This window comes from Octopus sinensis, linkage group LG6 (genome assembly GCF_006345805.1).
Source record: "Octopus sinensis linkage group LG6, ASM634580v1, whole genome shotgun sequence".
NCBI classification, from domain to species: domain Eukaryota; kingdom Metazoa; phylum Mollusca; class Cephalopoda; order Octopoda; family Octopodidae; genus Octopus; species Octopus sinensis.
Window position 1 is genome coordinate 3,963,834 of NC_043002.1, and position 23,490 is coordinate 3,987,323.

The 23,490-nt window shown below is 38.8% G+C and overlaps 1 protein-coding gene and 1 long non-coding RNA gene across 2 annotated transcripts in view; one reads left to right on the forward strand and one right to left on the reverse strand.

The window, feature by feature from the left end:
* Window positions 1-994: 994 nt before the first annotated feature.
* On the forward strand, window positions 995-8,424 carry LOC118763799. The gene is made up of 3 exons (XR_004999547.1): window positions 995-1,018; window positions 3,213-3,217; window positions 8,286-8,424. It is a non-coding gene; the product is annotated as an uncharacterized LOC118763799 (long non-coding RNA).
* A 1,067-nt stretch (window positions 8,425-9,491) lies between these two features.
* Window positions 9,492-23,490, reverse strand: part of LOC115213090 (malectin-B) — a 109,435-nt gene continuing 95,436 nt past the window's right edge. The window contains exons 2-4 of the mRNA XM_029782011.2: window positions 19,679-19,858; window positions 15,085-15,142; window positions 9,492-9,846 (exon numbers count right to left, since the gene is read on the reverse strand). Coding sequence (XP_029637871.1) covers window positions 9,614-9,846; window positions 15,085-15,142; window positions 19,679-19,858 — 471 coding nt within the window. The 3' untranslated portion in view covers window positions 9,492-9,613. The remainder of the gene's footprint in view (window positions 9,847-15,084; window positions 15,143-19,678; window positions 19,859-23,490) is intronic.

Here is a 23,490-nt window from a genome sequence, read left to right on the forward strand (position 1 = left end):
TCACATCTACTACTTCCAGGTTAATTGTTGTGTTTTCTCGGGTCTCTTCAATTTTATTGGTTGTCAAACCATTGTTCCTATCCTGATACCTAGTTGTGTTACAGTTTGTCCGCTCATGTTGACATTGTTGCTATTCATTGATCTATAATTATAATTCGGTTATCATTATTGCTGTTGTTCATATGGAAACTGTTAAATTTACTACCATTGTGTACAGCTATAATTTGTGCTAGATTTTTGCTATTAGAAAAAGCTAATCTAACCCTATTTTTATTAAAAATTCTATAGTATTTACTGTCTTTTGGAAAATGTTTAGTCAATACCGAATAAACAATTTTAGTATATTGGAAATTATTTGTTTTCTAAAGGTAATTATATACCATTTGATATAACTAGCGTTGTCCAATATTACTGAAGTATGTATTTCTATTTCTACCTAAGCTTTTTTGTAAAAGTGTGTACTCTATTTATCTGGTTCTTATTTGTTTGCTATTATATTTGACATTATATTAGTCAATTATTTGTATATTACTATATATAGAGTTTATGTATTGTTTATCTCCCCTGTCTGCATGGGACCTCTTCATTGGTCCATTCATATCTAAGCCACTTTGGACTTCATTTGGCACAGATTCAAGTAAATACGTACTCATCTTTTTGTTTCTAGGTACTCTATTGTTATATTCTAATTGCACAGGTTTCCTATCTTTAACTCTTCCTATTTTCTGTTCTATTTGGTTTGTGGTGTTCTTCATATTATACATACTATTTTGATTATCGTCAGAATGGGCCATCCTGCCACTTATATTATTTCTACCATTACTACCATCAAAGAATTCCAATTCTTCTCTATATCCCACTTCTCTAATGTGAAATTATAAAAATCCCCATTTAATTTAAATGCTTCCTCATTCGCTGAGAGGTTACTAATGCAGATTACTATATTCTCTACTATAGATTGGGTTATATATTTTATACGTATATGTGTGTGTACACACACACATATATATATACATATGTGTGTATATATATATATACATACACATATATATCATCATCATATATATATATATATATATATACGCACATACAAACATAAGTATATATGCAGACACCTAAACATACACACACACATATATATATATACACACACACATACATGTGTGTGTGTGTGTGTGTATGCATGCGTTTGCATGTGTGTTATGTGCATGCTAATGTTTAGTGGTTTAAAGCCAGAATTGAGTCAAAAAGCGTAATTCTGAGATTCAATTAATAAAGATTGCTGAAATAAGTAGTGGGATCAATATGATTGACCAAAACCCTTTGAAGAGGTGCCCCAGCATGGCCATAATTCAATTACTAAGTCCAGTAATGAAACAGTAAGCACTCCATAACTACATTAACCTTGAGACACTTACGCTTAATGTTCCTTACCTACAAACGATGTCAATAATTATGTGGTTGCTGTTTTCCTGAGTCATAAATATTAAATTGAGCAAACATGACCTTTATTTAGGTTCTCTTCCTTTGAAGTTTGATCTCTCCAAGTTCCAGATCCAAATGCATCTCCGGTCCCATGACAAAGCAACTAATTTAATTAAGTATTTGAAAAACAGTGAAAAAAAACCGTTTTAAAAAATTAATTATAAAATGGATTTGACATGAGATTCAGCTGATGGTGACCAAAGCTATCTCATGCCTTGTCTGACAGAATCTCCATTTGACAGATATCAATGACAACAACAACAATAAAAATCATGCTACAGAATGCTAGGGTGTGAGAAACATATAGATTAAAAATTCTCCTGGGGCCGTATAAAAAGCATCAACTGGAAATCAATACACATTTCATAGAAGCATCTAAAGGTCAATGATAAAATGCTGCACACTGCTAAATTTGGTGAGGATGGAGAAATTTGATCAAAATCCAAATCAGGTTATGAAATACCCACCATATTTCATCGTTAAGCATATTCTGTACAAATGCATGTTTTAATTGCATTTTTTTCTTATTTTTTTAAATATAACTTTATGTTACTAAACACTAAATGCTAATCTGAAATACTTTCAGTAATTATATATATGAATTCTTCTGCTAACAAAACTTAGTTTTGCTTTTAATTGACTATGTGTCATGGATGGAAGCACTCCGTCGGTTATGACGACGAGGGTTCCGGTTGATCCGAATCAACGGAACAGCCTGCTCGTGAAATTAACGTGTAAGTGGCTGAGCACTCCACAGACACGTGCACCCTTAACGTAGTTCTCGGGGATATTCAGCGTGACACAGAGAGTGACAAGGCCGGCCCTTTGAAATACAGGTACAACAGAAACAGGAAGTAAGAGTGAGAGAAAGTTGTGGTGAAAGAGTACAGCAGGGATCACCACCATCCCCTGCCGGAGCCTCGTGGAGCTTTAGGTGTTTTCGCTCAATAAACACTCACAACGCCCGGTCTGGGAATCGAAACCGCAAGTCCGCTGCCCTAACTACCAGGCCATTGCGCCTCCTACTATGTGTTATATAACATAAGCTGGTTGTCCCCTAGAACACCCTACAAACGTTGTCATCATCATCGTTTTCCATACTGGCATCGGTTGAATGGTTTGACTGGAGCTTCACCAGGTTCCATGGTCTGCTTTGGCGTGGTTTATAGCCACATATACTTCTTAACTTAGTCATCTCCAAAGAATTCCTCATCTCTTCAACTGTTTTTCTGTTCATCAGAAACATTCCATAAGTCATAATAATATCCTCCATTGCTGCAGAGACAACCCTTAACAGTTCCATACACAGTCCCATCCTTTGTGGAAAGCACTTGTCGTAGATTCATTTGTTTTATCAAAGACAACTCTTGTTGCATCTTTCAAAAAATGTTTCACACAAATCAGTTTATGTTTAAAGGCTAATTATGGCGCAGGAGTGGCTGTGTGGTAAGTAGCTTGTTTACCAACCACATGGTTCCGGGTTCAGTCCCACTGCATGGCACCTTGGGCAAGTGTCTTCTACTATAGCCTCGGGCCGACCAATGCCTTGTGAGTGGATTTGCTAGACGGAAACTGAAAGAAGCCTGTTGTATATATGTATATATATATATATATATATGTGTGTGTGTGTTTGTGTGTCTGTGTTTGTCCCCCTAGCATTGCTTGACAACCGATGCTGGTGTGTTTATGTCCCCGTCACTTAGCGGTTCGGCAAAAGAGACCGATAGAATAAGTACTGGGCTTACAAAGAATAAGTCCCAGGGTCGATTTGCTCGACTAAAGGCAGTGCTCCAGCATGGCCACAGTCAAATGACTGAAACAAGTAAAAAAGTAAAAGTAATTAACTTGTTCATAATCAGCACTCCATCACTATCATCTCCTTCCCACCCACTCCCCAGTCACAAGTCCCCTCCATAGCAACTTACATATACTTGTCCCACTATCATCAGGGGTTCTTAATAATTTTTTTTGTATTACTCCTTTCTAAGTTTTTTGTGCGTATGTATGAACTTTTACATGTGTGTGTGGGTTTGTATGTATATGCATATACATTTGGCAAAAGATGCGAGTGAAGATGTGTACATTTTTCTAGTGATGTATGCGTACGCATGTGGGTGTGAGAGTGCACGTATCATCATCATCATCATCGTCGTTTAACGTCCGTTCTCCATGCTAGCATGGGTTGGACGGTTCGACCGGGGTTCTGGGAAGCCAGAAGGCTGCACCAGGCTCCAGTCTAATTTGGCAATGTTTCTACAGCTGGATGCCCTTCCTAACGCCAACCACTCCGTGAGTGTAGTGGGTGCTTTTTACGTGCCACCTGCACAGGTGCCAGGCGGGGCTGGCAACGGCCACGGTCAGATGGTGTATTTTATGTGCCACCGGCACGGAAGCCAGTCGAGGCGGTGCTGGCATCGGCCACGAGTCGGATAGTGCTTTTTACGTACCACCAGACCAGGGATCCTGGCTGGTTCAATTCGATTACGATTTCGCTTGCCCCAACATGTCTTCACAAGCAAAGGGGGTTGGCAAGGGTGCCTGTCGTACGGTCGCATTGGAGTATTTTACGTGCCACGGCCACGAGTCGGATAGTGCTTTTTACGTACCACCAGACCAGGGATCCTGGCTGGTTCAATTCGATTTCGATTTTCGATTTCGCTTGCCCCAACATGTCTTCACAAGCAAAGGGGGTTGGCATGGGTGCCTGTCGTACGGTCGCATTGGAGTATTTTACGTGCCACGGCCCCGAGTCGGATAGTGCTTTTTACGTACCACCAGGCCAGGGATCCTGGCTGGTTCAATTCGGTTTCGATTTCGATTTCGATTTCGCTTGCCCCAACATGTCTTCGCAAGCATGGGGGGTTGGGATGGGTGTCTGTCGTCGGATGAGGTTCTATATCGACTTCGCTTGCCTCAACCGGTCTTTGTGTCCAAGGGAGGAAAGGCATTCATAAGTGGGCTGGGCTCACTTGTCCTGCCTGGTCTTCTCACGTACAGAATATTTCCAAAGGTCTCGGTCTCTGGTCATTTCCTCAGTGAGGCCTAAAGTTCGAAGGTCGTGCTTCACCACCTCGTCCCAGGTTTTCCTGGGTCTACCTCTTCCACGGGTTCCCTCAACTGCTAGGGATTGGCACTTCTCTCACACACCTATCTTCATCCATTCTCGCCACATGACCATACCAGCGCAATCGTCTCTCTTGCACACCACAACTGATGCTTCTTAGGTACAACATTTCTCTCAAGGTGCTAACGCTCTGTCGAGTATGTACACTGACATTACACATCCATCGGAGCATACTGGCTTCATTCCTCACGAGCTTACGCATGTCCTCAGCAGTCACAGCCCATGTTTCGCTGCCATGTAGCATGGCTGTTCGTACACACGCATCATACAGTCTGCCTTTTACTCTGAGCGAGAGGCCTTTAGTCACCAGCAGAGGTAAGAGCTCCCTAAACTTTGCCCAGGCTATTCTTATTCTAGCAGTTACACTTTCAGCGCACCCACCCCCACTACTGACTTGGTCACCTAGATAACGGAAGCTATCAACTACTTCTAGTTTTTCCCCCTGGAAAGTGACGGAAGTTGTTTTCTGCAGATTTTCGGAGGTTAATGCTCCCGAGCATCTGCCACATACAAAAACTATCTTCCCAGTTAGCCTACCTTTGACATTGCTGCACCTCTTATGTGTCCATAGCTTACACTGGGTACATCTTATAGAGAGGCACGCTTACGCCTTACCTTAATTAGTGGTCATTCAAATAGTGCTTTTGTCTTAATAACGGTCTATAACACAGTAATTTCCCTTTGTATAACGGTCTTTTTTCATAGCATTTTTCTGATGGCCGGATAACTGAAGAGATGGTGGTGTGGATTTCCACCTCGGCATCCGGAACTCAGAGTTTTATCTTGGCTACAGAATAATTGTCACATATTACATTTACAGATAAATTCCTCTACTTACATAATATTGAGGTCTCTTTCTTTCTTTTGTTATCTTACCGTTTTTACCAATATATATATATATATATGATGCTCATAAAAAATTGACATGTTCTATAAATTTTAAATTTTATTAAGCATCTGCTCACAATGCAGAATGTTGTAATGTATAACACTATGCTTTTTAGTCACCACCAGATTAGCAAACTTGCATGTATGCACTGCATATAACACAATCCCTGTATCTATCTATGCAAATGATGAAATCCCACTGCTAACGAACACAAACAAATCACATACGCTAACGATGTGACATCGGTAAAGTTAACATCACTCGAGTTGCTTATAATTCAAAATTTAATTTTGTTTTACTTGTGCAGTGCTGTTCCTGATCAACACCATTTACGTATAAACCAGCAATTCCAGTTTGTTTCGAGCTGACTTGGAGATACGATTCTAAAGAACTAAAATAGCAGAGAAACATTGATATCCATCATTCTCATTCATCCAGGGATTTTCAATGTTTTTTAACAATCATCTTAAAAAGGACTTTTCCCTGATGCAATCTTGCAATTAATAAGTGCATAAACAAAACACATATACTCAGTGTGTGACATTAGTTATATATATATATACATATATATATGTTTATATATATATGTATGTGTGTATATATATTTATATATATATATTGATACGAGGTCAGTTGAAAAAAAGTGCTATGACCCAGTTTTGTGGTTTGGTGCCAGCTTGACTAGGGAGACAGGTTATTGGCCTTTGTCCTGTCATTTTTGTAGGGAAATTAATGAGTTTGGAAGAGACATCTGACCCTTTCCGGTCAGGGAAAGTTTAAAAAAAAAAAAAATCTGCTACCCTTTAAAATACGGCGAGCTGGGAGTTTGTTGGTCAGTTGGCAACAGGATCAGTTGGCATCAGGGCAGTTGGCGAGAGAGAGTTGACCTGGGTTGGTCAGTTTGGGCAGAGACAGTGAATGAGAGAGCTGCCAGGCGGGAGGCAGCAACAAGGATGACAAGCGAGGCGAGGACAGGCAGATAGGATTGAGGAGGTGAGGGAGATTACGGCGAGAAGGCTAGAATGCTTGTAGTAGGATCTGAAATTGTTGCAGACTCGAAAACGTTCGGTAAAGTTTTGTTTATGTCTTTTGTTGTTGAATTTTGGTGTTGATGTGCGTTGAAAGAAAAGAACTGAAAAAAGGAATTGTGTCAAAAAAAGAGAACTGTGAATTGAGGAAAAGAGGAAGAAAAGAAAGGAAAAGAACACTGTGTTAAAGAAAGAGAAAGAAGGAAAGAGAAAGACTTTGATTTGAACTGTTTCAAACTCTATATTGCGTTGAACATTTGTTTTGATTGTTTTTGGACTTGGTGTATCGTGCATGCCTTTGTTGTTTTTCTTTTTAATTCTGGTGCATGTTATTTTCTTTAATGTATCTGATATGTATTACGTTTTATTTGATGTTGTAATAATTGTATAAACTGTTCTTAAATGTAAGCAACTGCCTTCCGCCGTGTCTCTCTCTTCCTGTTGTTGTTCTTGTTATCTCCGGTTACCGGTTCAAGTTCGCTGCCATCCCCACCACCGTTTTCTCTGTGGCGGATTCCGTTTGACTGAGCCTGGTCAATCGTCGTCGCTTGACTTAGTAGGGTCCCGGGTTCGAGTTGAGCGACGGCAGGTTCGTAACAATATATATACATACATATATATATATATGTATATCTGTGTGTATGTGCATGTGTGTGTAGCAAATTTTTTAAGGTGAATAACTATAAGGATATTCTCTGCAAAACATAATCTACAGGATTAAGGCATTTGAACAAATAAATTATTCTGCAAATTAGGCAACCTAATAATAGCTTCAGATTTAGTCGCATAGCCAGAAACTTTTGAGGGAAGGGGATTAGCCGATGGCATTGACCCATGTATTTAACCAGTACGTTATTTTATCAAATGTAAAGTTGACATCTACAGGATTTGAACACAGAATTTTAAACGCTGCAAAAATTACAGTAAAGCACTTTTTTCAACCATTCCAACAATATTCTGCTTATCCAATAATTCAAAATAATATTTCCAAGACAAGCTTATTATTTTCATTCAGCAATCATAAACTCAATTTTCTCCTCTCTTCTCAAATCTTTATATATAAAAGTGAAGTTTATATATATAAAAGTCTGTCTCCTATGATTTAGATTCCTAACTACTTCCACATTTTGCGGTGCAGTTAAACCAAAAGCGGGTATCTTATAGTCGTATTTCATATCGAGCCCTTCTGGGTATTAGCGCACGTCTACGATGAGTCTACGATTAAAAAAAAATTTACATAATTTTTCCGCATTTTTAATGCATTTTCGCTCGGTTTATATAAGGGAAATAACTCTCTATACATGCTTATATAGTTATTTCCCTTACAAACCCGAGCAACGCCGGGCGATACTGGTAGTATTCAAATAAAACAAAACAAAGCAAAATATTTTTTATATTTATTTTTTAAATTTTTTATTTCTTTTATTCTCATTGGTGTTCAGAAATAACTTTTGTTTATATTTATTCTTTTTTCTGCTCACCAGCCTTGCCCTCCTCACACCCTAACTTTTCTCTCTTTCACACATTATATAGATGTACATTACACATATACATATGTACATATATATATATATTTCTGTGTGTGTGTGTCTGTGTACTTGTGTGCATGTGTATATATATATATATATATATATATATATATATATTTATACACACAAACATATAGATACGATAGATAGGTAGATAGACAGACAGACAGACAGAGAGATACATCGACAAAAACACAAATACAAATATACAAACACAAGAACACATACAGACATACACATAAAATATTCCCAGGTATATATGTGTGTGTGTATGTACATATGTAAATAAATACAAATATATAGTCAACACACCACACAAACTTGGGTGCACAAACACATGAGTGTATGTATAATATACATGAATATGTGTGTGTGTATATATATATATATATATACACACACACACATGTAAGTATGTGTATATATATATATGTATATGATTATATGTGTATATGCACACACACATGTATATATGTGTATGTGTATATATATATATACACACAAACACATTTTCATATACGTACACACACACATCTATGTATATATACAATTATATACATGTATATATACATATATATACATGTGTACACATACATATATGTGTGTATTTGTGTTTGTGTATATATACATAAAAATTTATATATATCGTATATGTTAAAGTATACAAGTGAGTATATGAATGCAAAATATCAGAAAATTCTTTTATTCTTGTAGGTCTTTTACACAATGGAGTGCATCCATGCCTAGGTACCCCCTCATCATACACATTTGAATATAAACAGATACACATACACAATTTGAAAATTGCAAATATACATGAATGTATATATGTGTGTGTAGGTATGTATATATACATGTAAATACATATATATAAATGCACATGTGTATACATGTAAATATCATTATCAGTATATATACACATAATCAAAAACACACACACACTATATATATATATATAAACATTCGTACATATACACAAATCATATACACACATATACACACACATTTATACATACACACACAGATATACACATATATATATGCATCAATAATTGTGTGTATCTGTATTTAATTACTTACATCTAGGCAAGTATGCATGTATTTATGTTCACACACACACACGCATATATATACATACATACATATATACATACATACACATATATATATATATACACACACATATACATATATATATATATACATATACACACATATACATATATATGTATATATACATATATATATATATACACATATACATATATATATATACATATATATATACACACATATACATATATATACACACATATACATATATATACACACATATACATATATATATATATACATATATATATATATACACACACACATATACATATATATATATATATAATTTTTATGTTTAAGATGAGAAAGTGATGATACTAGTTAACCCGTCCCCATATAAACCAGCCCCGCCACCCCATATGCACCTCCCCGACCCCTGCCCACTCCTCTCACTTGAATGAATGATGTCTTCAGCCCAATCCGAAGCCTTTTATATCTAGCGTCATAGTCTACATAGACAAAAAAGGAGTGGTATGAAGGCCCCTATGGCCACAAATACAGGCAACAACATGGTGCTAGTATCGTCGGCAGCATAAGGGTCTTGGACCTTTGGCCCTGAAGGACGGCGGGACTTTGAGGGGGACCTGGCTTCTGAGCTTTCGTCTTCTTCCTCCTCTTCCTCCTCCTCACCATGAGGAGTATCAGCACCAGGGAGTGGTGGAAGCTTTGGAACATCTGCAGAAGAAGAAGAAAAAAGATGCAAATGGATACAAAAATATTTCATACATATTATACAGATGCATGTGCAGTGCGTGTGTGTGCATTTATATTTGTACGTTTTATACATATAGGTGTATATACATCATAATCCTTTCTACTATAGGCACAAGGTCTGAAATTAGGAGGAAATGGGGGCTTGTTGACTATATTGACCCCAGTATTCTACTGGTATCAATTTCATCAACCCCGAAAGGATGAAAGGCCAGTACTTATTCTATCGGTCTCTTTTGCCGAACCGCTAAGTGACGGGGACGTAAACACACCAGCATCGGTTGTCAAGCAATGCTAGGGGGACAAACACAGACACACAAACACACATATATATATATATACATATATACGACAGGCTTCTTTCAGTTTCCGTCTACCAAATCCACTCACAAGGCATTGGTCGGCCTGGGGCTATAGCAGAAGACACTTGCCCAAGATGCCACGCAGTGGGACTGAACCCGGAACCATGTGGTTGGTTAGCAAGCTACTTACCACACAGCCACTCCTGCGCCTGTATACATATCATAACGCTAATAGATGTGAAAAGCTGCAGGTATTTAGAGGTATGCATGTGTATATAGACTGGGCTTATATATGTCTATGCATTTGTATGGACACCAAGAAGAATATATGCACAGTTGTGTATGCATTTGTTTGTACACAGGTATACCAGTATTGTGCACTGCCCCCCCCCCCACATGCAGCACAATTTTACTTGCAGTCAACGTTGCAGTTTTGAGCAAAAATCTTGACACCATAAAACAAATAAATGTTTAAGTGAAGTTGATGGTTTGGGTGTTTTTGAATGACTACATTGCATTTCCACACTGAAATCACAGTCACATACACACTCACATACATATAGATACACACATACACATAGATATGCATTGTGAAGGCACATGGCTCAGTGGTTAGAGCATCAGGCTCACAATCATGAGGTAGTGAGTTCGATTCCTGACCCAGGCTATGTGTTGTGTTCTTGAGCAAGACACTTTATTTCATGTTGCTCCAGAATCGTTAGCACGCTGGGCGAAATGCGTAGCTGCATTTCGTCTGCCGTTACGTTCTGAGTTCAAATTCCGCCGAGGTCGACTTTGCCTTTCATCCTTTCGGGGTCGATAAATAAAGTACCAGTTACGCACTGGGGTCGATGTAATCGACTTAATCTGTTTGTCTGTCCTTGTTTGTCCCTTCTATGTTTGGCCCCTTGTGGGTAGTAAAGAAACATATACACATAGATATGCATATACATACCAAAACATGCACACACACATACATGAACATATTATACACACATTTTGCTGCGTGCATTTGGTCCGTGCCTTTTGTACCAGTTTTTTCTTTTGTTTTTTTTGTTTTACTTGCTGAGCCTGGAAAAGGGCCAGCGCAATGAGCCTTCATTGGTTCACTGTGATTAGTGAAATTAATGTTATCAATGTTCCACTAAAACTGCTACCAGTTGACCCCTCCAGGAGGGGACATGAGCAGAGAGTGTGTATGTATGTGGCAGGGTGGTCAAGGGAGCCAATAATCTTGGAAGGACAGACTGAACATTGTGGTTAGTGAGGTGCCTAGGGTTAAGCATAATATGGGTGATGAGGAGAGAAACAAGTGAGTCGGAAGTGTCCAGCCGGCTCCAAGAAGCAGGGTTCATTATAAGAGAGGTAGAAAAAGTGGAGGGAGAAGACGGTGTGCCTATGGTTCAAAGACTGGAGCAGGTCTGTTATCGACTTATGCCAGTCAGTTAAATTGGCCTTTCTCTGGAATCAATCTAAGATGCAACACTGTTCCTGAGGTAGAAGCAATGTTGTGCTGAGGGCCTCACTTGAGCTTTGTAGAGCATCAGTAATTGTAGTGGGAGATTGATTTTTTTCTAGTTCTGAAGGAAAATGGCCTGTTTTTGAGATGTGGTCCTACCTGTTACAGATGTGCTTTCATCAGAAGAGATCCTTGACAATAGCAATGCCTAACATTTGGAGAGATGATGAGGGCTCTAGTTGCATACTTCTCTTGTTTTAACCCTTTAGTGTTTAAACCAATGATATGTGGCTAAAATATTCCATCTATTTTATGTTCAAACTGGCCAGATCCGGCCTCTCACACCAACCTGACAATGTGATTCTAAAGATATACAATCATATCACAGAAATCTCAAAGCTACAGGATAACACTTGACTTGACTTGACTTGACTTGAGACAGCATTCACCTGGGGTGGGTTGAGCTGGCTTCATTCATTCTCAATGCTGCATCTCTCACAAACGCCGACTAGGCCTGGCGATTTGAGGCTAACAACCGCGTGATCTCCAACCGCTTTATATTCCAGTGGCAAATGCTGTAGGCATGGGGGCCTAGGTTGGGTTCCAGATCAGCCTTGACTGTCATCAGCCAGGTTTTTCGTTGTCCACCACATCGCTTTCGCCAACCCTGAAGGGGGGCCGGGGCAATTGCTTTGTAGATGAATTCTCCTGGTTGACAACGGAGGGCATGACCCAGCCAACGCTGACGTCTCGTTAGGATGACTTGTCGGAGGGAGGTGATTTTGCACTGGTATCGCACCGAATTGTTGGAGACAAAGTGATGCCATCGGACACGAAGGATGCGGTGTAGACAGAGGTGATCGAAGGATTCTAGTCACTTAATATCTTCCATCCTCATCAGCCATGACTCGCTGCCGTAAAGGAGAATCGTTCGCACTAGTGCTTAGTAGATCCGTGCACCACCAAAGTATGGATCTACCAAGCACTAGTGCGAACAATTCTAAAAATATACAATCATATCACAGAACTCTCAAAGCTACAAAACAATGTGAACAAGTAAGTATCACATTTGACAGAGTAAAACTGAATGTGGTGGGGAGCGACATGATGAAAACAACTCAATATCTTGGACAGCTTTCTATTGCAGCAAACCAGGAGTCCCAAACCAGGAGTCCTGTGTCTTCCTTGTTTGCTTCGGCCCATCTCATAGGACCGTGCAAAATAATCATTGCTGCTCTTCTTCTGACTAAGCTAACAAAATGTAACAATTACAGGTTTCAAATTTTGGCACAAAGCCAAGTTTCGGGGGAGAGGGGCAAGTCAATTATATTGACCCCCCCAGTGCTCAACTGGTACTTATTTTATCCGGTCCAGCACTCACTAACATTCAACATATAGTTTTACAACTTTACTTATACGAAGTGTCTGTGTGTCAGTGAGTGTGAGAGAGAGAGAAAATGTGCTCCATGGCTTGCGATACATGAAAGACTGTTTTCTCTTGTAAATTCGGGAGATGGACATCCTGGTTACTATTAACACATAATCTTCAAACCCACCCTCCCCCACCTCTTTAACTCCACCCCACACACAATTCATATAGGCCACATCTCCATGTCATTTTGATATTTCTAACGCATGCCCTTTTTTCCCCCTAAACACAGATGTTTCTTTTGCTTATATAGTTTGTTTTTTGTTTCATTTATCTTTTGTGGGTGGAGAGGCTAAGACCTGAACATATACCTTCTCCATCACCCCTTCACCACTGCCTGGTTCTCTTTCTCTCATATACATTATATATACATATATATATGTATGTATGTATGGCACGTAAAGTGCGGGTGGCACGTAAAAAGCACCCACTACACTCACAGAGTGGTTGGCGTTAGGAAGGGCATCCAGCCGTAGAAACACTGCCAGATCAGACTGGGCCTGATGCAGCCTTCTGGCTTCACAGACCCCAGTTGAACTGTCCAACCCATGCTAGCATGGAAAGCGGACGCTAAATGATGATGATGATGTATATATATACAATAGATGGTACGATAGATATAATACATTATGTATTTATCTAAAACCCATCAAGCCATGTAAAACTGCAGTTGTGGCAGATACTGGTGCCATGCAAACTGACACCTGTGCCAGTGGCATGTAAAAACACCCATTACACTCTTGGAGTGGTTGGCATTAGGAAGGATGTCCAGCTGTGGAAAACCATGCCAAAACAGACTGGAGTTTGGTGCAGCCTCCCAGCTTACCAGCCATGACCAAACTGTCCAACCCATGCCAACATGGATGGTGATGACGGTAATGATGACGACAATGATGACTCCAAAAGGATGAAATGCAAGGTTGACCCTGGTGGAATTTGAACAGAAAGATGATATGTTGCTAAGCATTTTGCCTGGTGTGCTAGCAGTTCTGCCAGTTCACAGCCTTGGACCTCCATCAGTCACAAATGACCATGAGATTGTACCTAGAAAAGTTCCCCTCTGAGGCACAAGTTCGGGAAAGGTTGTTTATGGGAGACCAGCAGTCGCCCACGCATACCAGCCTTCCCTCTCAACACCATTGATGCTATCCAAAGGAAAGGCAAAGGAGCCGATACAGCTTGGCACCAATGACATCGCACCTCATTTCTACAGCTGAGTGGAACTGGAGACACATGAAATAATGCGTCTTGCTCAAAAGCACAACACACAGCCCTGTCTGAGAACTGAACTCACTATCTCATGATTGTGAGCCCAACGCTTTAACCACTGAATTATGCACCTTCACAAAAGAAAGCAGACCAGCCACCAGATGCTTCGGCATCCTGGGATTGAACCAGAGACATTTAGGTTTTCAGTCTAACGCTCTCTCAACTGAGCTATTTTGGCTCACCACCTTAATAATAATCATCATCATCATCATCATCATTTAGCGTCCGTTTGACAATAGTAATTAAATTAAAAAAATATAACCTTGTTCATCAGAGCATGGCAAAAACCTCCAGACTTCTGCTTGCAACAAAGGTTTGAGGCCTGCTAACCTAATCTTACACTTGACATTGTATTCAGAAAGCTGTAACCAATACTCCATAAAAGAAACTGTCAGGGGTAAAGTATCTTAAAGCATTGAATGTATCTTTTGGGCAAACAAAACAATACAAAGCAAACAGAAACTCAAACTTCTCAATAGACACGAAAAAAAGAAAGAACAATCCCTATTTATGTTTGTTTCTCAATAACAATTGCTCAAACAATTCTAAAAAAATACTTCATGCTCAAATAAAGAATATATGTCAGTGAAATATGATATATATATATGTAAGAGGTTCTGTGTTGTGTGTGTGTGTGTGTATGAATGTGTGTGTGTGTATGTGTAATAGTATTTGGCTTAAAGAATATGACTTTAGCACAAGTGGTCAGACTTCCAGTTACAAAAAATGTTATTAAAACTTACCATCTAGAGTACCCTTCATAACGTAAATGGCATTAATTTTTGGATTGTCTGAGTCACCCTAGAAGGAAAGATAGATAAAAATTGATAACAAACACATCAGATGAAAACAATTATACTTACAAGTTCACACACATAATATCCTATTTAATGTAAGCTGAAAATTTTACTAACTGTGACAGCAGTGAATGTTGGACAAGCAACATCTATCTGTCTGTCTGTCTGTCTATCTCTCTATATATCTATACACACACACACACACATTTATCTTCTTCCATAAAATTTTATGAAAATGTTTCCCCGACGATGCTTAACCCTGTCTGGATGCTGGGTGGAATAATCGTATCATTGAATACCATAACTAACATCAGGGTGCAGAATATTTTTTAAAACTTTGTTATTAAAGTGCATCTGAACATGAAAACAACATTTTTTTTTATCTGATAAAGTTAAAGAAAAAATTTGTTAAATGCATTTTAACTACAAAATTAAAAGCTCACATGCAAAATGCAAGCAAACGACACCTTCCCCAACATCTAGTCAGGATCTAAGCATCCGGGTCAAACATTTTCACACACACGCATGCAGGCATGAGTGCATATGCGTGTTGATTAGGGAAACAGTTATATGTGCAGATTATGCTTGTTTCAGCATTGCACAGTCATCCAAAGATTGAAAATGTGGAACTCAGAGAAAAGATTTAATAAAAGTTTTCAGCTTACAATAAATGAGATAAAACTCAAGAATATCATTGAATACATTTTTATTCCTTGGTAGCACAATATTCTGGACTTTATCAACAAGAACATATAAGATGTATATATATATATAAGTTAATCCAAACACGAAAACACAACAACGCGAGGACGTGGAACAAGTATAGTGTTATTGGACGCTCAGGAAAGGAAAGAAAGAAGGAAAATTTAACGTTTTGAGTGGAGCTCTTCATCAGAAACATAGGAAAAGGAAAGATCCAAGGAAGGGAAGACGGAGGAACAAAATCACCAATGGTACACACGCGGTGTGGGTGTGTGTGTATATATATATATATATATATATACACTACCGTCAGAAATTAATTAGCACCCTTGATTTGCTCTTCACTCAAGGTATGTGCTGTCACCTAGTGGCCATATCTCGAACTATTGCTTTGTTGCGAGTTCACTGTTGCGCAGAACGATGACGTAACTTTGTTTGCAGAGCAGTTTGAGAGTCTACAGCCTTATGATGTTGACATAGCAGTGCAACAACAACTTGGAGTGCGGATGCATACAAATCTTCCTTTGTTTAATAGATATAGGTAGCGCCTCGCAAGGACCGAAATCACACCATACTAAGTTTTCTCATCGCGTAAGACATTTTGAACAGCTCATAGGTTAATTGATTTAACCTATTTAATGTAGAAATTTGAGAAGTGCTGATTAATTTCTGACGCAAGTGTATATATTTGTATTATGAATTTGTGGTAAAACATTTTACCTTTGCCCATATAATACAATAAATGAATTAATTGCATCGCAATTCTTAACATTTATGTATAAACTTTGTTGGGTGCTTCACTGGCAGTATATTGGATATATGTTATCCCATGGTGGGTTGTACTCACAACCCCCATCTCAATTTATATATATATATATATATATATATATATATATTGGCTGTAACGTAAATAGTTAAGATTTTTCAATATAAATTACAAGTCATTCATAAGTATTACCTATTACAGAAAAATCTTCTGGTAGATATGAGTTGCCATGAAGTTGTCTATAATCTTCATGTGATGTGAAGGGGAGGTAATTCTGTTCGTTTATCCAATAAGAAGAAATCGGCAGAACCTATTTAACCCTTTAGTGTTCGCATTATTCTGCCAAAATTAATCCTTTTTCATCCACATTGTTTTGAAGTAATCATACATTATCTTGTAGCTATGAGATTTTGATGAGGTAGCTGTTAATTTTTAAAACGATATTGTAGGGTTGGTGTGAGAGACCAGATCTAGCCAGTTTGAACATAAAACAGGCAGAATACTTTTGGCCGGATATGGCCGGTTTAAATGCCAAAGGGTTAATGTAACCTGGAGTGCAATCTGCCAGCAAATAATAGATATGCAGTTCAGCTTCTAGGATTGGACCTGCTCTTATTATTATATCTTAGGCCATATTTCCAAATGTCTTTCATTTATATATATGAAGATTATAGACAACTTCATGGCAACTCATCTACCAGAACATAAAATCTTCGAATAGACAGTCAGTAGCAACACCTACTGGTTCTGACTACGCTGCATTGATAAAGGGCAACAACCCTGAAACATGTCTGCAGATGTCTGACTAGCAAGGTGAAGCGGCTGACCTTCCCTGTTCGAAGGTTGTAATGGACGCAGGTTCGTGTGTCATATAGCTAGCTAGAGGCGACAGCCTCTTGGAGCTAATCAGCGACAGCTTTAGTCTTATTTATAGACTGCCATATTAGTATGGCGATAACTATTAATATTTTTTTTCTCTCCTTCTTTCTGTGTTTTTTTTCCCTCTGTGTATCTTTCTGTTGAAGAGCGTAGGCTCGAAACGTTAAAGACTTGTTTTATTTATATTTCCTGAGCGCCATACTAATACAATTGTTTGTTTGTTTCCCACCTGCCTTCATCTTTTGTCTATTTTCATAAAGCTTCCCGTTATATATATATATATAGAGAGAGAGAGTTTATGAAAAAACAAAAGACAAAGACAGGTGGTGTACAAAATATACAGATGTATTAGTATAACGCTCATGAATAGAAAAAAGTCTTTTACGTTTTGAGCCTATGCTCTTCAACAGAAAGGGACACAGAAAAAACAAGGAGAGAAAAAAGGAGAGAAAAAGAAAATGTGTGTAGTGGCTAATGATCTTATCATGGCAATATATATATGCCTACAGTCTAATGACAGAAACAAATAAAAGATTAAAAGATTAGTTCAAGCAAAAACAACAAAATCTAATAAAATAAATTTTTTTCAAAAAATGAGAAGAAAAAAATCAAAAAATTCTTTTTTGTTTTAAATGAGAAAAAATATCAGAAAGTTTCTTCTGAGTATGCAGAAAACCAGTTAAAGCCAGTCTGAAGCCAGTCAATCCTTTATATTATCAAATGGATGACAGGTTTTTTTATTCATGTTTATCAAACACAGTTGAATGAGAAGCTATGACGACACCATTATCCTGTGTGATCTCAACTAAAAATAGTTGAAATCATGTTTTACTATTTTTTTGTTCTCTTCTTTAAATCGTCTTCTAAAGAATGTGGAATGTTCAGGAAGTCAGCAAAAGGTTAAGACACATCACCTTGTGAGATTTAATATTCTTTTCTTATTTTGGCATAAGGCCAACAATTTCAGGGGAGGTGGGGGTGAGGGGTGCTCTGTTGATTCCAATGACCCCAGGGCTCAACTGATACTTATTTTATTAACACTGAATGGTGGAATTTGAACTCTGAATGTAAAGACAGATGAAATGAGGTTAAGCATTTTGCCAGGTGTGTTAACGATTCTGCCAGCTTGCCACCTTACTATGAGATTATATATGAAGTATAAGGGGCTCTGAATGGAGGTAGTACCTTTGGTGTCTGGCAACTGCATCTTCTCAGGGATGGACAGGTGATCAGGCATCACTGGTCCTCATTCAACTCCTAATCTCTCACCTGATGGCTCCTTGTGCCACACCCTGGTATCCCACGTCAGCTGGTGAGCTAAATTAAGTATGGGAATGGTGATAAAACTGCACCAGTAGGTGTAAAACTTTGGGTAAAGCTTCCCATGGAATCACCATCTAGGGTGGAGGAACCTACTCTGGTCAACAGCTTAGTGCTTGGGGCCTAAGTGTTGGTATCTCAAGTAGGTTTTGGCCAACAGCTTAGAGAGGAATGGGCACTGCCAAGCTAACTTGCCCACGATACATTCATGATAACAACCAGACCAGAACCCACATCAGGTTGGTCATCACCTGAGTTAACATCAAAAAAGGTGGATAGACCTCAATGCGTGACTTCATGCCAATCAGTTAGGTGACATTTTAAAAAATTCAGTCTAAGAAGCAGCACCTTCTCCAAATGTAGGGTCTCATTTGAGCTTTGTAGAGGGCTTGTAATTGCTGGGTAAAGATGGGATACCTGAAGTATTATCTGGCTCTGAAGATGAAGGCCATACTTTGAGATGCAGTTTTTGCCTGATCAAAAGCAAGTTATTTACTGGTTTTGAACATGTCAACTTAGCCTCAGTGTGAGGTACCCAGTGAGAAATTCTTTTAAGTTAGTGTCTGTCTTGAACCTACAGATTCCTTAGGTTAAAGGCTATTCCAGTTTTTGAATTGTTTAAAGTGAGACTATAACACTCTCACCTGGACTGGTCAACAGTCCCTCACAATGTTAACTCCAGCTGCTTCTTGTACATACTTTTAGTTGAATGGACAGGAGCAACATGAAATGAAATATTTGCTCAAGGAAGAATATATCACCTACTTTAGAATTTGAACTCACAATCTTAGGGCTGTGAATCCAACACCCTAACCACAAGGCCATGCACTTTCACAGTAAGAAATTCAATGTTTATAAAACGAAACTACTTACCTTAATAAACTCCACAGTAATTTTGCCATCAATCTGTGATGTTTCTCCATTTACTCTCACTTTACCATTTTTCACTGAAAACGTTAGCATCTCATCATGTGCCACACCTCTTCCAACTTTGGCAAAAATATCAAGTTCATCTACAATGGTATGTTCTCCATTTAAAACCACATCAAATATCTGCGAAAAGAGAATGTTGAACACACACTTAGAGTCATCTCGATGGGGCAGCGAACGGTCGAATTCTATGCTTGGGTTTTGGCTTTTAACGTGCCAGACCCAGTGTTGTTGGTTAATTTCAACTCAACCTGATACATGTTTACTCAGCCATATTGAGATAACTACATCATCCGATGTGTCCTTCCATTTTTTAAGGAAGTTTGTTATGATTTGAGGGAGATTTGTTTGCTATTTCTAGCACGCTGAGCCACAACATAAAAGTCCTCCTGTTGGCGCCATTGCTGTTGTTGATGTCACTGTAAGCGGCCTCAACCTTTTTTCAAGAACCTCAGTCAGTTTAAAGAAATTCTGAGGCACAAGGCATTGCACCAAATCCATTTAGTCTCCATCAAAATTCTTCATCGATTCTGCCCCCCACCCCCATCCCCTCACCTGACTTCACCTTTTTTTTTCCAGACCCACTGATGTCCATGTTATTGACTTTTTGCACTTTGAGTGCAAGCATAGCCATATGGTTAAGAAGTGAACTTCACAATCATGAGTTCCATGGTTTAATTCCATTTCGAAATACCTTAGACAAGTATCTCCTATCACAGACTCAAGACTTGTCGAGTGAAACCAGGCAGACACTAGGTCAAAGGTCATTCCAGTTTTTGAAGTGTTTAAACAAGTGAGATTATAACACTCTCACCTGGATTGGTCAACAGTCCTTGACAAGGCCACCCCATCAGGTGGCCTGCATCTTAACCCTTTGCTTGTCACACAGGATACACAGGACATATTTCCCTGGGGTCCATGCCTTATATTTGACACATGTTCCAAATTCTTTTCCACCCACCAGAGTAACGTGAGACTTTCGAAAGGAAGGCATTGCTTTATTCAGAATGTGTGAAATAAAAGGACAAATTAAAAGTTTGGAAACAAATATGGACATTTGGGACAGACATCTGAAAATGCTTTGGACAGGCAAAGGATTCATTCAAGGAATTCAGCCTTGTCATACACAGCATCACATTGATTCTGCCTGCGGTTTACATTAAGAGGACACATGCTTATGGAATAATCAGCTATTTTCACTATGATGAACTGGCAGTTCTCTTGGTGCCATAATTGGTAACTCACACTATCAAAATTGTCAGAGGAGCCATTTCATCATCATCATCATCGTTTAATGTCCGCTTTCCATGCTAGCATGGGTTGGACGATTTGACTGAGGGCTGGCAAACCAGAAGGCTGCACCAGGCTGCTCCAAGCTTGATCTAGCAGAGTTTCTACAGCTGGATGCCCTTCCTGACGCCAACCACTCCGAGAGTGTAGTGGGTGCTTTTACGTGCCTGTCATGTGGTACTGGCAATGACCTTGCTCAAATCTTTTAGACAGGCCACCAGCACAGGTGCCAGTAAAGTGATACATTTATTTCTAGAAACCCTGCATTAAGCATTTAGCCTGATTATTTTGTTGCTGAGAGTGTATCCCTTTACAACAACCCTCCATTGGATTCCTTAAGCCCCTACTTTCCAAACCTATAAAATCAAAATTAAACATTCAACTGAAATACTTACACCCATCCTATACTCAGAGGATCTAAAAAAGGGAAATAAACGTCTCATGTACTCAGACTCTTATATAGTAAGTACACTCTAATGACAGGAATTTCTAGACATTCACTTGACCTGCTAGAAATAACAACCAAATCTCCCTTGTATCACAATCCATCATCATTAACAACAACAAAAAAAGAAAAAGACACTGAATAATAATGTGCTGGGCATACAAAAATACAGGATGGTCAAGGCTTAAAACACAGTTCTATTCAATAAGGGTAAATTTGGGCTAAACAACACCAATAATAGCAACAATCAATATCAGTTTCAAATTTTGGCAATGGGCCAACAGTTTTTGAGAGGAGGCGTAAGTAAGTTGATTACGTTGACCCAGTCCTTAACTGGTATTTGTTTTATTGACCTCGAAAGGGTGAAAGGCAAAGTCAACCTCGGTGGAATTGATAGAAACAATTTATATTAGTATTTACAATACATATTAAACCGTTTTGTTAGCGTAGTTCAACTGAAATATTCTGCCTTTCACCAATAAATTTTTTTAAATAATGAAGAATTTTTTTGTCATTATTAAACTAGGCGCAGGAGTGGCTGTGTGGTAAAGTAGCTTGTTTACCAACCACATGGTCCCGGGTTCAGTCCCACTGCGTGGCAACTTGGGCAAGTGTCTTCTACTATAGCCTCGGGCCAACCAAAGTCTTGTGAGTGGATTTGGTAGACGGAAACTGAAAGAAGCCCGTCGTATATATGTATATATATGCATGTGTGTGTTTGTGTGTCTGTGTTTGTCACCCGAGCATTGCTTGACAACCAATGCTGGTGTGTTTATGTCCCCGTTACTTAGCGGTTCGGCAAAAGAGACCGATAGAATAAGTACTGGGCTTACAAAAGAATAAGTCCTGGGGTCGAGTTGCTCGATTAAAGGTGGTGCTCCAGCATGGCCGCAGTCAAATGACTGAAACAAGTAAAAGAGAGTAAAAAAAAAAAAAAGAGAGTAATTAATATGAAATTAATATGAAATTTTGATGGAAGATTTTAATTAAGACCAGTTTAAAGGTAGAAGTTTGTATTAGAGAACCAAGGGCTGTCTCAGGCAGATTAGTATCAAAAGAGTTCATCAAATATGTACATTATTTATGTTTTGATTAGATGCAGAATCAATATTTGTAGCAGCCAAGGTATCTCCGACCAATGAGAGTTGAACTCAAACTGTAGGTAGGCAAATACTAAATACTATTAGAACTTGAGTATTGTGCTCTGCCACTCCAGCTGTTCCATTGCTCCAGCTGTTACTCCTCTTGTGTCACTGTAGTACTCTTTTTTAAACTCTTTTACTTGTTTCAGTCATTTGACTGTGGCCATGCTGGAGCACTGCTTTTAGTCGAGCAAACAGACCCCAGGACTTATTCTTATTGGTCTCTTTTGCCGAACCGCTAAGTTACGGGGGACGTAAATACACCACCATTGGTTGTCAAGTGATGTTGGGGGGACAAACACAAACACATAAACACACACACACACACATATATATAATATATACATATACACACGTATATGATGGGCTTCTTTCAGTTTCTGACTACCAAATCCACTTGCCCAAGGTGCCACGCAGTGGGAATGAACCCGGAACCATGTGGTTGGTAAGCAAGCTACTTACCACACAGCCACTCCTCTGCCTACTAATAGCAATTTCCTTAACTAGAACACTGCCACACTTATTTTTGCTGATGTTTACCTCCAGATCAATACTGATCAAGCAATCCTATGATCAAAGTCATTCAGATAAGGATATCTTTCTTATATATAGATTCAGGTGTGGCAGTGTGGTAAAAAGCTTGCTTCCCAACCATATGGCCCTGGGTTCAGTCCCACTGTGTGCGACTTTGGGCAAGTGTCTTCTACTATAGCTTCAGGCCAATCAAAGCCTTGTGAGTGGAAACTGAAAGAAGCCTGTTTTGTTCCCCTGCCACTGTTTGACAAGCAGATAAAATAAGTACAAGGCTTAAAAAAAAAGTACCAGGGTCAATTCATTCAACTGAAATTCTTCAAGACAGTGCCCCAGCATGGGCCACA